We start from the raw sequence: 17,095 nt of genomic DNA, 5'->3' as shown, positions 1-17,095 counted from the left end.
TCACTTGACTTGCACTTGTTTACAGGAATCTTGAACAAGAAGCGTTGGGTATAACTCCAAAAGAGACAGGCAGCTTCCAGCATAGGGGAGGTTGAGAGTTGCATCAGAAATCTGATTTCTGCAGTGATTTGTGGACTGATAGCTTCTTGTAAGTCAAAGTTGAGTTACTGTACAGTAGAAGCAGTATGCTAAAGGTTTGTTCTGGGAAAGGAATTCGGAACTTGCAGTACAATACAAACTATTATATGATCAGCTTAGTCTCATCCAAGATAGCACTCTTGGATGAGAGTTGGATGAGCACCCAGTTTGGGGGCCTCATAGAGGATAATATGGTGATCAGGGCAAATGTCGGGCAGCATTCAAGCAGCAGCAGCACACAGACAGAAAAATGATAAAGCTGTGGCTGGGTAAAATCTTCATAGGCAAAAAATGGTGAGTTAGAGTAAACTATTTATGTTTCTGAAAATTATTTATAAAGAGTTTCTTATCACAAGGCACACCCTTAAAAACATCTGGAAAATATCAGAGAGTGGAAAATCAACAACAGATCAAATAATCATAAATTTCAACTGAAAAATGGAGTGAGAGAAGGAGGTTTCAGAAAGTTTGCATTCACTGCTGAATCTTAAATAATGATGTAAGTGCCAATAGACAGGAAATATCTTTGCTCAGGTGCTGAACATCTTTCCTATTAAAGCATATATGAGTTGAAGATGTGCAGCACACTCTAAAATTGGACACTATAATCTGCCTTCCACTAGAAAAATACAGTAATTGTAGTGATTTCTTTTCTTTTATAAGACACAGTTTGTATTTCAGAAACAAAACAGATTTCACTCTTCTAATTACAATAAAGAAACTGAAACTTACTTTAGAAGATACTGATATTCATAGGACATAACAATGTATGTTTACTGGTAATGTCAATGCTTTTAGAAAAAAAGCCACGTACCATATATAATTGAGATAGCAATTTTAAAGCTGTGAATGCATGATCCCTATGAGTTCACAAAATCCAGACTCTTTTTCTAAATACCACTCTCCTTTCTGGGAAGAAAAGACAGAGATTACACTGAAATAGGCTCTAAGTTGATTAGATAGAAAACATACTCCAAGAATGGCAGTGTTAATGTTGTAGAGAAAGAAGTTCAAACTTCTTTGAGCATTTGTTCTAGTTCCTAAGACTTACTATGGGGATGGGGAGCCACCCTTTGGTCATAATTGTAAATGCAAAATCAATATAACGTACCACAGATGCTGACGATTTCTGTCCTCTGAGGAGGGTTCTTGGTAACCACTTATAAATTCATTGGTAATACTGACAGATATTCTAAGGATTGTCTTTGCTTTAACACCATTTACAGTATATATCTTACCTTTCAGGGACGATAGGGATGAGTAATCTCTGCTTTTGTAGGGCTTTGAGCACGTTACGTGCTAAATGTTGTCATTACATTCTGTGCCTTCCGTTCTGTATCACGTTACTGACGCAGATCAATTTCCACAAACTGAATGTCTGTAGCATCATTTCTCACTAAAATGAGGATTAAATGAAACAAAACATTTGTAGCTTTGTAGGCTTCTCTTCCAAGAGCCCAAAATTGAATAAATGAAAAGGTTCAACCTGAATTATTAATTACTTTACTTTTTCATCATGGTGATTGACAGACACAGATCAGCATGAAAAGCAGACTAACAAATAGAAAAGACCAACAGACTGCTCCCATATAATTTCAGAAAAGCAGTCTGGACACTGATGCAGAAAGGCAAAATCCTCCAAGAATGAAAAACACAGATATTAAGCCCAGTAAAGGTCAGCTGACAGGGCATAAAGGGAAACCTATGGAAACTGGCCAGAGAGTTTGAACTTAAGCCCCACACAACTCTTATTTCACATTGAGAACCACAAACCATTCCCAGAAGAGAAGAAATTATTATGTTCTCTCTTAGCCTTGATGTGAGCAACCTTCTTAAATGCTTCTCTGTTTTATGAGAAGAGACTAAAGTTCCCAGAGTTTTCCATTTACTCCTCCCTCAGGACTTTGGAGGCCGTTCTTCTCTCTGTTGTTCTTTCTCTCTTTTGACCTGGGATCATTCTCTACAATGGTCAATTTTTGCTGGTCAGTATCAAGTGGAATCAGTCCACAAGACAGAGAAGATGAGTAACAGATATGTAAGCACTGGATCACCCAGACACAGCAGGAAAGCAGCAGTTTTGAATTTGGATACAGACTTGAGAACATCAAGACTAAGAAACTTACATGAACTACAGGCTACTAGGTACTGGAAAAAAGAGAAAGAATGAAACAGACTGGAAATAGCCATCAGTTCAAAATAAAGGTAATAAGCAGAGACCATAATGAGATTACGGGGTGCCTTCTATCCTGCCACTTGCTATGAAGCAATTTTAATAACCAAGTAAACAGTTACAACAATGAAAATATACATATTTCTTCCCATGCTCAAGATGTCTTACAAACACTATGCTACTACACCAGGCAAACCATTTGTGTTCCCACATGATGAACATTCCTACTCACATATTACATTTGGGGATGAAGATGCAAGAAGGCAGAGTGATCTCTCCAAGTTCACACAGTAAGTTAGAAGCAGTATCAGGATAACACAGGAATTTACATTTGATCGGACTGCAAGGCCCCTTGGTCTACGCTTGTATCGTTGTCATTCAAAAGAAGCTTATTTGTTGTTAAGGACCTTTTCCCTCCCACCACCACAGAAAAGAGAGCACACTGAATCACAGTGATTGGTTAAAAAGCAGCTTTTTAATTATTCTCTGTTAGTGACTCTCAACCAGTTTTCCTTGCCCCAAAGTGCAGAAGCTGCCCCATAGTGCCTTATGTGAAATATAAAAATGATAGAAAGAAAATGAAAATGGTATGGGGCTGTCATTACAGTGTTTGCGCTTTTCCTGAGGCATGAGGGCCACCCACATTCCATACTTCACTGTAATGAATTTTGTCTAAAAATATATATTTACTTCAGCCTGTACTAATACAGTCCATTTAGATTATAATAGTCTGGTGCTACTGCAAAATTCAACATGAGTTTTGATTTGTGATTGTAGTACTATTAGATGTCAGTATATGAGGAATTTGCACCATGGATTGACAGAAGGGTCTGATTATTTACAGTCTGAGCTGTCTTTCTCTTCTACATTTGAGCAGGTTCTCCAGATGAAACCAACACATAAATAAACCCAGTGTGGAAAGGTCTCGTGAAAAAGAGTGATCACACCTAAAAGACGGTATCATAGCTTTTAGAATGATGACTGCACTCAGAAGTGAATGGGTTTGAAAGCACTTGGTTAGATATACCACACTGCAAATCTGGGAGTGATGGGTTTTTACAGTTGATTTGCTAGGCAAGAGAATGCTGCAACTCAGATGCAACTCCCTCCACCGGTAACCATCTGAGTTGACTTCTGGATGACTGTAGGGTACTGAATCTGGAACTGAAAAGAAACGAAGGAAAGCAGACAAAATAATGTGACTGAGATAATTTATCACGAGACATTGACACACTGCTTCTATTTATTCTAAAACACTTCTGAAATAAGAATCTTATGAAAGTCACCTTACTCCTTCATTGTAGAAGAGCCATTGTTTGGTCTGATACTGCTGTCAGAATACAATAGCTGCTCAGCACATTGTGTTTTCAAAGGAATAATCACAGGCTTAACTCACTAAATTCATGCATACAGCTGAATTGTAGACATTAGTTTGGCCCTAAGAATAGCATAATCTGCCAGGCTGCAAAAATTCCACCCAAAAGGTAAATCTTGGATATCCAAAATACCTGTATCCTAGAAGTGTTCAAACCCAAATCCCCTTATTCTGAACCAAAGAGTTTCCTGGGATTTTCTGTTTGGGTTGCTATGCATGATCAGAAGCACCAAAATTATACACCTAAGCATTAAATGTGTGAGAGGTAATTGGCAAGGCACTTGAAGTCTGATAGCTCTTTTTGGCAGCACTGATGTCATGCAAATCCATGGAGAAGCAGGGAGTTAAAAGAACCTTAAGCAAATCATTGCTGCTTCCTCCTCTGTACAATAGGTACCTATCTTCAAAAGAAGATTCAGATTCCTGAATTCCAAGTTAAAACAAAGAAGACAACTCCACATATTAGGAACCTGTTTAGGTGAATTAAATCTCTTGTCTTCTGCAGAGAAACAGCTTGTGCAGAACCAGCATCCCTGCAATGCATTCAGCACATGTCTAATGTGGTTATATCTTCCCTAAAGGCAGCAGCAGTGAAACCTTCTAATGGTGAACAAGACCTTCTCCTTTTCCTGTCATGAGGACACACTTTCCACACCTGGGCAGGTGCCTTCAGAAGATGCTTATGAACTTGTCAGCTACAAAAAGAAAAAGAGTCAATCATGATTATAATTGCCCCAGGCAATAGGCAGGAACTGGGAAAAGCTCCCAGACTATCTATTCCTGAATCCCCACAAAGGAGTATTCATGGTGACCATAGAGACTAACAACTTTGGGTGGCAAACTTGAGGTAATCTCTATCAAGCTCCTGGTAACACAAGAAAGAGCCAATATTCACATGCACCTGCTTTGGGTGATGTTGGCAGGAAGTCATTTACACAAATCAACCCTTCCATACCAAGTGACGGATGTCCTGGTTTTCTGTTATCAAGCAGGGTGCGCCTGATGCAGAATCACCATCACACGTGCTCATGCACATTTTCCTAATGTTTAACTTGTTGCCAACTATAATTTCATCTTTAACACTCAGTACTACAGAATACAACAAGGTAACTAAAACTTGAAACCCTTCTGAAGACAAGCAAACTTTTCCTTTTGAATTTTCAGCCTTTTTGCCTCTGTCTTAATGGCAGCAATAAATTCTGCCAACTTCCATTAAAGGAGCATCTAGTATCCAACCAGCAACCATAAGCCTCTAGGCAATTCCTCCCAGTCCCTGGCAAAGCATTTCATTACAAATAATTCAGGAGAATGTCTTATTTCTTGATGGCACCCCAATTGCTGGCACCTTGGAGAATCTCACTTGCTACTGTAGAAGAGATAAAAATGTGAGAGTATAAATAATTTTAAACATTGGTCATTTTGCAGGACATAGTTTGTGTGAAAATTTTATTTTAAAAGGAATAATTCCCTTTATGATTTTTCTTATTGTTTACTTTACTGAATTATTTCCACTTTTACCATGTATACTTCTTGCTCATATTCTACACTGTCTATTAAGATGGAGAATAAAACTAGACTCATTGCTTTTGCTTCTGGAATTCCTTTATCAGTTACCAACAAAATAATTTTGTGTTTAAATTGCAAACAATACTTGGTAAAATTTTAATCCAAAGCAATAAAATTTTTAAACTGAAATCTTAAAACTGTTTCTGGAAGCATTTCTCTTAATATTGGATTTTGCAACATTTTTAAAGAACGGAAACAGTATTTTATGCCTACTTTATGCAACCACATTACATTCTGAAACTGGAATTATTTAGAGGGAGCAGTATTTCTTCCAAGAATGATTAATGAGCTGAAAAGAAAAACCTGATGTTGTTACACTTCTCACATATCAGGCAAATACATAGAACAGATCAGCATGTTTTGTCCAAAGGCTGGAAAGCGTCTTAGTGACTCCCAACTGTCCGTGAATATATTATACTTAAGAAAAACACGGTGCTCCAAGCTTGTAGATAAAGTAATATCCCTACTCAATATATAGACTCCATCATTGTGGAGAGTGCAAGTCAAGTTAAGACCCGATTTTGATGTGTTCTCTTTGAGGTAGAGCCATTCTTTGGTAGCAATGTTGTAAGACTGCACAGTTAACACGTCCTCACTTTGGCTGGATTTTTGGTTTGGTCCAAGTTCATGAATACAACCCCCTACCAGATATATAGTTTCTTCAACAGAGAGCATCTGTTGTTTGCGAACATGGACATCACAAAGTTCAAAGTTGGTCCAGGAATCAGAAGTGGGACAGTACTGCAAAATGTTCATATTCCTATCTGAAACAGAGGAGAGATATTTACAAATAAACAAATATATTAGAAGGTACTCATGGAGGAGGATTCTTCATCCCTACAAACTGTATCAGCCATTATTACAGATTGCTAATGTACAGTACAAAAGCATAGCAGACCAGGGAAGAAATATTGATCATTGAGAACTACAACTCTTTGCCCTTGACAAAAAAGTTTGAACATTCCGTTCCTTTGCAGAGGGAAAAATCAAGCTACTTCTGGCACATTACATGATGTAAATCTGGGGATGCAGATTTTAGCAGAATAATCCCTACCTTTTAACTTAGGCTTTTAATTTTGTCTCTGATTGATATGTAAGAATTTTTTATGGAAAGGGAAATGGAGCAATATTCTGCTCTCCAACAGTGATCACAGACGAATCAAATTATCATGAAGATGGCATGCTTCATTAATGTCTGTCAAGCGATGATTTATCATCCAAGCTTAACTTTGATACTTTGCATTTCATTCCATAAATCAAAGTTTTATGGAATAAAATTCATACAGGTAGTTACATTTCAGCAAGTGGCATGGATGACCTATGGGCACATGTTCAATGCCTTATAAAGAAAGAAACACACATTGTCAAAATCATTTAAGAACCAGGAACTCCGTGTTCCACCATCAGACAAATGCACAGAAAAAAAGTGAAGCTGTATCTATACTTCAGTTACAACTCAATGGATGCATGTGTTTGCAATACCGCTATTCTATGAAATTGTTACCGTACCACCCTGATTCATAGTGCAATGGAGACCCTGGCTGTGTCCAAGCCTTCACTAAATTAACACAGAATTCACAGAACTCGTTAGCTAGTAAATTCAGTTTCAGTCTCTGGAGACCTGAGCTTAAATCCAAACTCAAGTGACAAGCAGCAACAGGTTTGCAGACTCCAGGCTGGTCTTTTAATAAAATCTGCTCCATATTACGAGTCTATCCTGTATGATGATCTCCAGATGAGCTCCCAAGTGGAACAGCAGACAGTGACATACTCACAAGTTATGTAAGGGCACAGGTATAAATAGCCATGAATGTAACTGGATTGTCATGAATGAAATGCATTAGCAGCAAGATTAGGGAGATGCTGCTATAGCATTTCATTGCACTCTGATGATTTCCAGTCATTGTTCATTACTTTACATTGCCTTCTTGAATACCTAATCCACTTTAATGCAGGCAGATATTTTCTTCAGATTTCTTCAGATTTTTCCTTCTGACAGTCTAAACCAAGTATTTAAAATGTAAACAAAGTGTATCTGTTGAGACATCTCTTTCTACTGTACGATCAAAATCTAAAAAATGGAGGGCTAAGCTGTGTGTTCCCTTATAATGACAGAGCCCCAGGTCCATGTAGGTCCTGAAAAAAGATAAATATCTGATTCCTGTATGACAGAGCTAATTTTTTTCTGTTTCAATTGTCCATTGTTTTCTACCAGTGATTTATTTCTACATGGTTTAATGAGTATTATGCAGCTTTCTACACCAGTTCAAAAGATTTCCTGAAAAGAGAATAAAATTATCTGGGCCTTAAAAGAAATCAGGTTAAACAAAAAAAAAAAGTAAAACCCAGCTTTCTACCTCGTGTAGTGTATCCTCCGATAACGTAGATCTTGCCCTTGCACTCACAAGCTGAGAATTCTGCAAGTGGGTTTGGCATGGATGCTACAAAATTCCACCAGTCATTTTCTGGGTTATAGCACTCCACGTTGGAAAGGGATTGACCACCGATGGCATAGAGCTTTCCATTTACAGCTAAAAGCTTAAAATTGGACCTGAAAGAAAAGATTGCAGCATTGAAATAGGTTCCACAGATGTACAGAAAAATACAGGAAAGAAAGTTCGTCCTATCCAGGCTCCACATACTTATGATCACTTACAACTTGTACCATTATTTCATATATTATAGCATCTGAACTCTTCTGTGCATGGCCAAAATTCTGTAATTACACTGTAATTACTTAGGAGAGTAACCAGTGACATTCTAGGTGTTGGTGATGTTGATGCTGAGACTGATGAATATTTTATTTTGGATTTCAATCTGTCACAGTTTGAGGTCTAAATGTTTAGTTAACTAATGCGTTCAGTAGATGTATCAGTTTTATTAGGCTTTTAATAAAGTACCTTTAGTAGAGAAAAATGTATTACATATACACAGAGCCAGGGATATTATTTTAGTTAAAATTGCAGGAATTTCAAACAAGACCTGCTAAATACACCCTCCATCCCACTGAAGCAAGATACATCTGTAAATTAATTTTCCAACCATAGCTGAACAAAATACATTTGCCATCCACAGGCAATGTCCTATTCTTTCATTTTTTATTCTGTTCCATTATGCGTGGCAAAGGGCAACTAACTACTGAAGCGCAAGAAGCCTTATGTTGTAACACTTTTAAGATAATATAGGCAAAACCAAATGGTCTGTGGATGTTAAAGTGCAAGTCTAGGAAGAAATCGGAGGGCGTGAAGTTAGAGGGCTTGCATGCTCAGCTATTCCTCCTAGCTATGGCAATTGGTCTAATAAAAGACGAGTTCTTCCTCTCCTCAGAAACAGTCTCATTGCCTAGAAAGATTGCTCCTTCTCTTCTGCTGAGCCAAACTGAGATTTTAGCATGCAGAATCCCAATTAATTGAATGTGTGAAAGTCACTGGAGTGCATGAGCTCAGCATAAAGCCAAAGGGGGAACCGCATTACCTCTGTAAAAGCAAAGTGGTGCTTCAGAATTGCATTGGCCTGCTGAGCAGTAAAGTGATTTTTACTCTGCGTGAATCCAAGATTCAAAACTTACCGCTAAGTAGTTTTGCAGGGTTTTGTCTGGACAAAATGAACCCTGCCTAGCAGCAGACTGCCCTGCAATTTCTTTTTATTAAATATATTTGGAAAAAGAATTTGTCTCCAGATGGAATCATTTTGTTCTTGTCATCCTGATAGAGCTTTGGAAAATAAAATGCTCCTTTGAAGGAATTAATTACTTTTTAGTCTTTTTTTTTTTTTTTTGCTGACATTTACGATTAGGTCACTCTGTTCATCTCCTCTCCACAGCAATTATGTTTTCCATCTTAGAGAATCCAGAATAACATGGCAATCAATAGTGGGTATGAAATGAGGATAATTACTTGCAAACCATTATGTTTTTCAAAGCAATGTACCTGTTCTAAAAGTTATGGAGAAAAAAAAAACTCCACAGATTAACAGAGGGACAAAACCACAAAAAGTAAATGCTTTTTCGAAGCAATCCTTTAAAATCTAAAGCATGTTAGAAAGTCTCTAACTCTGTGCCTATGATGGAGATGGCACAGGATTTTTGGCTTATAAAATGAGTTCACATGTACGCAGATAGTGTTTCCCTATACTAAGATCTTCTAGCCGCTTTTAAAACATGCTAAGTTTGGCCACTAAGGACATGAATTAACTAAAAAAGTGTGTAGCGTCAGAACATTAAAGAATTCAGATTTCCTAATTCACATGTGCTTCTCCGGTTGTAGCCTCTTACTATTTTATCTGAGTGGAGGTAATTTATCCCGTTATTGCTTAATGGCCTTCATATTACTGCATGATTCTTGCAGCACAGGGAAAACTATCCAGTGAAAGACGTACAGCACAACTTTCAACTTCAATTATTCCAGAAGGAAGCCACATACGTTTGTGTCAGTCATTTAACCACTTCCAATGCTTGTTAAAATGGATGACATTCAGTGGAAGTATCTCAGATTTATGGAACACTTTAACTATAAGGTTAATTTTACTCAAAAGTAGCCATAAGTATCCATCAGCACACTTTATATGAAAGTTTGGACAATGGCTCAATATGTTATGAAAAACTTCTGCCATTCACCTTTCAGTGCCAGTAACAGCAGGTGTTTCTATGGAGAGTGAACATTAGGAAATATTTAGTGTATTTTTACACTCTTTTAATGTGTTGGAGCAGCTGGAAACAAGGAAAGCAAACATTGAGCAACCAGCCAGCTCTCCACAACTAACAACTGTTCCATGGACTACAGCTTGGAAACAACGGAGCTAAACAGTCCATCAGGTTCAACTGCAGTAAAAGTCCACTCGCATCAGTAAGTTATCTAAACTTGAGGGATCAAAAGTACTTTCTAAATGCCAGGCTTAGTGAGTACCCTTCTTGTTGGGACAAGACTAGGTATGAGCTGTCTTCTCATGTCACTTGTTTCCTCGGAAAGGACCTGAGGAACAGAAGCAAGTGTGAGCTGTGGGGCTTTGCCATACTTCAAATTATACATTTTTCATTCAATAAAGACAAGTGCAAAGTTCCATATGCAGGAAGAAAAAAAAATAATGCATAGATGCATAGGATCTGGTGGTCAGAGTGTATAGCTTTCTGAATACAAGACAACATTCCACAACTTGCAAAAAAACCTAAATTGTTCTGGATTGTATTAACAGCCATAGATGTATCTGTAGGAGACCACTATGAAAGTGGCTATAAAGAGGACAGCAAGCATTCTTCTCATTCACTGACAGACATAATTCACTTAGTATACAAGAAAAAGTTAGCATAGATATTACAGAGGATTTCCTGATCAGAGGGGTAGCTAAACATGGGAGCAAGTTACCTGGGAGGAAGGAGGTTGGAATCTGCATTGCCGGAGAGTTTCAAGAACAAGTTAGACACATATTTGCAAGGTAAGCTTGGTCCTGCTATAGAGCAGGAAGGTTGGACTAACTAACCTGTGGTTCCTACCTGCCAAACGATCAACTTCAACCTTAAAATTTCTCACAAATCAGATTACTTTTCTCTAGTGTTAAAGCATTTACAACAAAGAATCATGAAAGGACATTTATGAAGGCAATTCCAAAGCATTTTACACTTTTTGCATCAACCACTTTTTTTTTTTTTTTTTTTTACATTCCTTATATAAGTCTTATATGCATACTGCAACCTTTAGCTTTGGAAGCATGTGATACATTTGTGATAAATGTGATGTGAACATTTAGAAGTTAAAAATTTTTGAAAAGTCTGGTTTCCCCCAACACAGAGGAATTTTGAGTGAAAAAAACACGAAAAATCCAGAAAAAGAAGGTCTCATAAACCTTCACCATTCCCCAGAAGCATCCTCTGCTATTTTCCTGCAAGAGTCCTCAGAGTGGCAGAAGTTCAGGCACAGATTGCTCAGAAAAAACATGTTCCACATGCTTGTGTATAATCCCAGCCAGAGGCGTTACAAAGGTCTTCCAAGCCTGGAAGATTTACCTGCCATGAATGTTCTGAAAGAAAATAGAAGTGGAATATACAGCTGTAACTGGCATGTGCAGTAGAAATCCTACGGGTACCTTATTTTTAAATAGCAAACAGCATAGGGCACTACTTGAACAGTTCCCAAAGCACCTTGTTACCTCCCTGTCACCAAACACCACAAGTGATCTTGGGCAATAATTACATGAAGTCTCTTCCACGAAAAAGCCCAGGTAGTTCTCTAAAGTCACTATTCCAAGTACAGCAATATCTCTAGAATTAAAAGATCCTGAAACTGCGATCTGTTATGGACTATTTGTGACCAGCCCCAGATTCCCCACTGTGGGAGAGCCCTGAGCGTGGCAGTGCTCAGCTCTGTCATCCCCTCTCATGGCAGTCAACAGCCATAAATATTACTTAGCATCTGAACGGCTAAGCAACTGCTTAGGAAGTGAGTTACTACTTAATTACACAAAATTACAAAGAAATTTATTTTTGGAGCAATAGCAGGTCTGGTCTGATGTGAATTCCTACCGTGACATTATTGTCCCTGGGAAAGGCAGCTGCCGCCATGCCAGGGTTTGTGCCAGCACTGGGACACAGTTCAGCACAGTTTTGCTGCAACAGGTTTCTGTAGAATAAAGACAGGGCTGTGGGTTGCAAACAGCCACGCTGGGCTGTCCCCAGTGTCTTCAGGAACATGCAGGGGATGGATGTGCACCAGGGCTCTGGACCAAATAGCAAATCCCATCCCCAGGGCAAACCAACCTGTAATTATCGTCGCTGTTTCAGAAACAGCAGCACCAGCTATTGCTGCGGTAGATGTGAAATTTTAAGGCAGAAAAGCTCTAGTATTCCCAAGGGAAAAAGGCGGCTGGCAGGCAATATGTGCTCACAGCCCAGAAAGCCACCAGCATCCTGGGCTGCATCCCCAGCAGCGTGGCCAGCAGGGTGATGGAGGCGATTCTGCCCCTCTGCTCCACTCCGGTGAGACCCCACCTGGAATACTACATCCAGCTCTGGGGTCCCCAATGTAAGAAGGACATGGACATGTTGAAGCGGTTCCAGAGGAGGCCACAGAGGTGCTTCCAAGGTCTGGAGCACCTCTGCTGTGAGCACAGGCTGAAAGAGTTGGGGTTGTTCAGCCTGGAGAAGAGAAGGCTCTGGGGAGACTTTAGAGCCTCTTCCAGTCCCTAAACGGGCTACAGAAAAGCTGGGGAGGGACTCTTGATCAGGGAGGGGAGTGACGGGATGAGGGGGAATGGTTTTAAATTGAAAGAGGGCAGATTTAGATTAGATATTAGGAAGAAATTCTTTCCTGTGAGGGTGGTGAGGCACTGGTCCAGGTTGACCAGAGAAGCTGTGGCTGCCCCATCCCTGGAGGTGTTCAAGGCCAGGTTGGATGGGGCTTTGAGTAACCTGGTCTGGTGGGAGGTGTCCCTACCCATGGCAGTGGGGGTGGACCAGATGACCTTTAAAGGTCCCTTCCAACCCAAACCATTCTATGATTCTGTGATTTAGCTCTCAGATGACGAGAAATTCCAGGCTCTGTCACAGGCTTCCTATATGAGCCTGAGCAAATTATTTTATCTCCCTTGTGTATGCATAAATAGGGAATAACACTTTTTCAAGCTTATGTGGGCATCGCAAGAATAATATACAGGAGTTACCTATTGTGAATAAATTTGAAACTACAGTAATAAGACCTCTACATCTAGAAAGAAAGCTAACAGTTATAACCTAAACCAGAATGACTGACTGCTAAGTATTCAGTATACATCTGACGGCTTTTGTTGACTTAGAAGTTGGGACTATTTAATCTATGTATGTGTAGAGAATCCCAACACACTGGGATTCTATATTATAATAACGGAAATAATTAAAGATAAAGATATCATAGAATTTACAAGGTATGTTGAGGGAAAAGAACTTCTTATATTAACAGCAAATCAGCACAATTATTTCCAAAACTCCTCAGCCTTCTCTTGACGCTAACATATGCATCCATTCATATAGGCCAGATACAGATACTCTTAAAATGTTGTCTGAAGTCAAACCAACTTCAATGGGGACTAGAATGCTCCCTCAAGGTGCGTAAAAAATGCATCCATGGGATGTAATTACATCAGCTGACATAAATTCATTTGGCAGACAGTCACATGACTGTAATTCTTAAGCAACAGGCTGGGCAACGGCCCTGCTTATTTTACTACAGCATAACAAACTAAAACACAACGCCGAGCAAAGTGCAGATCTAATTGCAGCACACGTGTGTGGCAGACAGGCAACAGTGCTGTTCCTATTGACTGCAAACTCCCTGATCCTAAGAATCTCTCTGCTCTTGGCTCCTATGGCACAGGTCATCCCTTCCTGCATTCTGGCCGCTAAATGTCAAGCCGGTCACCAAAGCGCCAAAATGTTATGTCAGATAGACAAAATAATAATAACTTCAGAGTCGAGGCTCCATGAAGATGTTAAAGTCAAAAGCATGCTTTGTGAAGGAGTCAGCAGAGTTTCCATGAAAAAAATTTCCCCTGCTTATCATTCAGAGAGCAACATACTCACTTACAACCTTGCAATATAGAGGCAGACATAATTCTGGTTTCTTTTTGACCTGAAATAACTACCATGAAATATAAGAACAGAGACAATTCCAAAAATATCCATTCACATACTACTTTTCTGCCATAAATGGCCAATGTGAAATTCTATGCTGAAGAATACCTTGATGTCACCTGTGATGGGCTTCAAGATTAAGTTGGTATGGCAGTGCAGTTGAAAATATTAATAAGAGAAAATATCCATGTGTTTGTTTCAGATATAATGGCTATATATCCTAGAAAAAAAAGGGAAAGCATAGAGGGAAAAAGGTTGATCTAGAGTTCAGTCAGGTCATAAGGTGAAAAAAGGGCCTTGAAAAAGCATTTTTTAAAAAAGCCCTCATTTACCATGCTGCAGAATCATCATACATAATAACAATCTCTCTTGCTATACACATCACACAAACCAATGCCAGAACATCGTAATTTGGTCAATGTGGGACTTCTATGTTTCAGTTAATTTCCATTAACGCTGTGTGGGCTGATCCCATCATCCTTTCCTATTGACAGCAATGTGCTCTCAATCACGCTCACATAAGCAAGACTGCCGAAGCGAGGCCGGCTAAAACATCTCAGTTCCCACAGGTGCCTTGGTGAAGACTGCTTACAGGCTCAGGCTTTAAGAATATGTCTGTAAGAAAAGGTGTCTGCAGTGTTTAAAAGCTAAACCCTTATTTTAGAGATGCTACTTTTCACAACACCTTTCCAAGCCAGAAATATCCCAGGTTTATGATCAATTCTGATGACTGATTATGGAGGCAAACATTTCAGTGAAATTCTCACAACAATAGGAAGTGAGGAATAAAAAAGGTGAAATGGGAAAGAACTAATTTTAGGTCAAACCCCTGTTTTGAGGGAGTTTAACTGGCAAGCTCAATGGAATAGAGACCTTGCTGTTTTACTAACCAGATACAAAGCATTTAGGCCAATGGTTGGGGTTTCTGGATGGTCCTTGAATTTACTGGATGGAGTAGAGAATTTCCATTCTACAGTGAATTTTGGCCTCCTTACTTGGTTTACCTCTAATTCAGGCAGAGAAGATAAAAATTTAAGCACTTTTTCTAAAATGGAAACAATGAGGAAGTTCACATTGGATAAACAGAAACATTTTGTTTCAACAAAGTAAAAGGCTTTATTTTGATAACTCTGCAGCGTGATTAAGGTAGAGTAGCCACAATCTCAGCCAGGGAGATGGGTCTCCCTCAAGGCTAGCTCTCTATTATTCTTTCAAATGTAAATTATACAAGTGTTTCTGAATACTAAGTTAAACATAAATGTCAAACAAACAATTCAGAAAGACAAAGGAAAAAAGCAAAATGGTGAAAATGATGCATGATTCACAGATTCAAATATTCTAATAAAGTGAGAAATTTCTCACAATCTTCCTGACATTTTTCTGGTGTATATTTCACTGAAATGCAGGCCTACAAAACATTCAAATTTTTATGAAAGTACAAACCAATGAAAAACTGCTCCAACTGAAATTTTTCAGCCACCTCTAGCCCTGATAGACTGTACAACCCCACTAAGAGCAGGAAAACTTGTCACTTAAGAGTACTGGAGTTAAAATATACCATAAAGAAAGTAAGAGAAGAATTTTATCTTTTTTTTTAAAATCTTTGTTATTTTTGGAAGAATTTCTACTACCAGCAAAACAGCTGTTTGGAGAGACTGGTTCCCTGTATACCACAATTTAAATGAAATGTCCACTACCATTTCACACCGAGGTGAATGATCGCACGTGGTGGAGAGCTGTAGCAGAGTCCTCCTCTGCAGACACCTGTCTCTTGTTCTCCCACAGCTGAGGCCTTAACCACCAGCATTTACGCAACAAAGTCCCACCCTCCTCACCCTGCCTTTGCCACTACAGCTCCCTGTGCTATGCAGAGGGGGCCCCTGAGGAGAAGAGAGGCTGCAGCATTGTGCTGTGGGGGATGACTGCTACCGCCGGAAAAGACAAGGTTTGCCAGGCTTGTCCGGTGGCATGCTGCCAAGCACTGTGGTCCTTCCCACCACACGATGCAAGAGGTGTGGGTGATTCATGGCACAGAGACAGGTCTGAATCACTTCTCATAACACTGAGTCCAGTCAACACCACATGACTCAACAGGGTATATTTTGACAATATACACAGACACATGTGTATTTCAGGGAGCAAAGGTTACCTCTTCTGGTTCATTGAAGCTAGCTGACTCCACTCATTTAGGCAAGGGTTGTAACAATGGGCAGCCGAAATCTCCTGGCTGGTGATCCTGTAGCCCCCTACGATGAACAGGTAGTTGTCCAGCATCGCCGACCCGTAGCCTCGGACATTCACCAGATCAGGGGGCAGGTTGTTGGCCAGGGGCAGCCACCTCTGTGCTTCCTCATCATATCTCAGCATAGACCAGGGGGCTTCTACCGGTGGGTGACAGCCCAGAGGCAAGCCCAGGGAGGAGGAACCCATGAAGTCCCCAATGGCCACAAGGGTGGCGGTGCCCTTCATCCGCCTCTCCTTCAAGTGCTGCTGGAGAGCATGGGGCAGGAGAAGATGTGGCCGGGCATCAGGCCTCCGCAGCACCTGATGGTAATGGGTGGCCATGAAGTCTAGACAGGCATCGTGCAAGTCCTGGAGACCGTAGACCTGAGCCAGGCGGTGCAGCTCGAAGCAGTTGCCCAGCCTCACTTGGGAGAGGAGCAGGCGGAGCAAGGGGGTGACCTGCAGGTAGGAAGCAGCCTCCACCAGCTCCTCCAGCAAAGGGGGCTCCTCATCGCCCCCCTCCTCCTGCTCCAGCCTGGCCAGGCAGGAGGTGTTGATGAAGTCCAGCACTAGCTCCAGCCCCAGAGCGCTCAGCCCCCCGCGCAGCAGCTGCTCCTCCTGGCCCTGCCCTGCCTCCCGCATGCCCGAGCGGTAGAGGGCTCGGAAATAGTCACTCTGCTCGATCAGCTTCCTCTTGCACACCGGGTAGCACTTGTCCCCTAGCCGGATCTGCACAACCTCGTCCCCCTCACCAGCCCCAACCCCTTCTTCCCCTTCCCCCTCCTCTTCCTCCCCCCGCTGCCGCCGCCCCGCCAGGGACATGGCTCACCCCCTCCCCTGGCTGCGCTTCAGCCCGGCCGTGCCTGCTGAGGCCAGGCTCCTCCTCCGCGGCCCGGTGGCCGCTGCCGGGGTGGGAGGAGCGGAGCGGAGCGGCGCCGGGCCGTACTCCGCCGGGCCCCGTCGGGAGAGGCGGGCTGGGAGGGAGAAGGGAGGCGTTGCCGCAGCCCTGTTGGCTCCGTCCGTGCAA

General features: G+C 40.9%; 1 protein-coding gene across 1 annotated transcript; it reads right to left on the bottom strand.

The window, feature by feature from the left end:
- Positions 1-5,222: 5,222 nt before the first annotated feature.
- On the bottom strand, positions 5,223-16,890 carry KLHL42 (kelch like family member 42; the record flags this gene model as incomplete). The annotated part of the gene is made up of 3 exons (XM_082498774.1): positions 5,223-6,013; positions 7,607-7,800; positions 15,995-16,890. 3 exons carry the CDS (start codon positions 16,888-16,890, stop codon positions 5,571-5,573), a joined length of 1,533 nt encoding a protein of 510 aa, XP_082354900.1. The 3' UTR covers positions 5,223-5,570.
- Positions 16,891-17,095: the final 205 nt, after the last annotated feature.

This window comes from Vanellus vanellus (assembly GCF_965231255.1).
Source record: "Vanellus vanellus genome assembly, chromosome: 1".
In the NCBI taxonomy this organism is placed as follows: Eukaryota; Metazoa; Chordata; class Aves; order Charadriiformes; family Charadriidae; genus Vanellus; species Vanellus vanellus.
The sequence above is the reverse complement of the archived record's forward strand: the minus strand, read 5'-3'. Positions and strand labels throughout refer to the sequence as shown.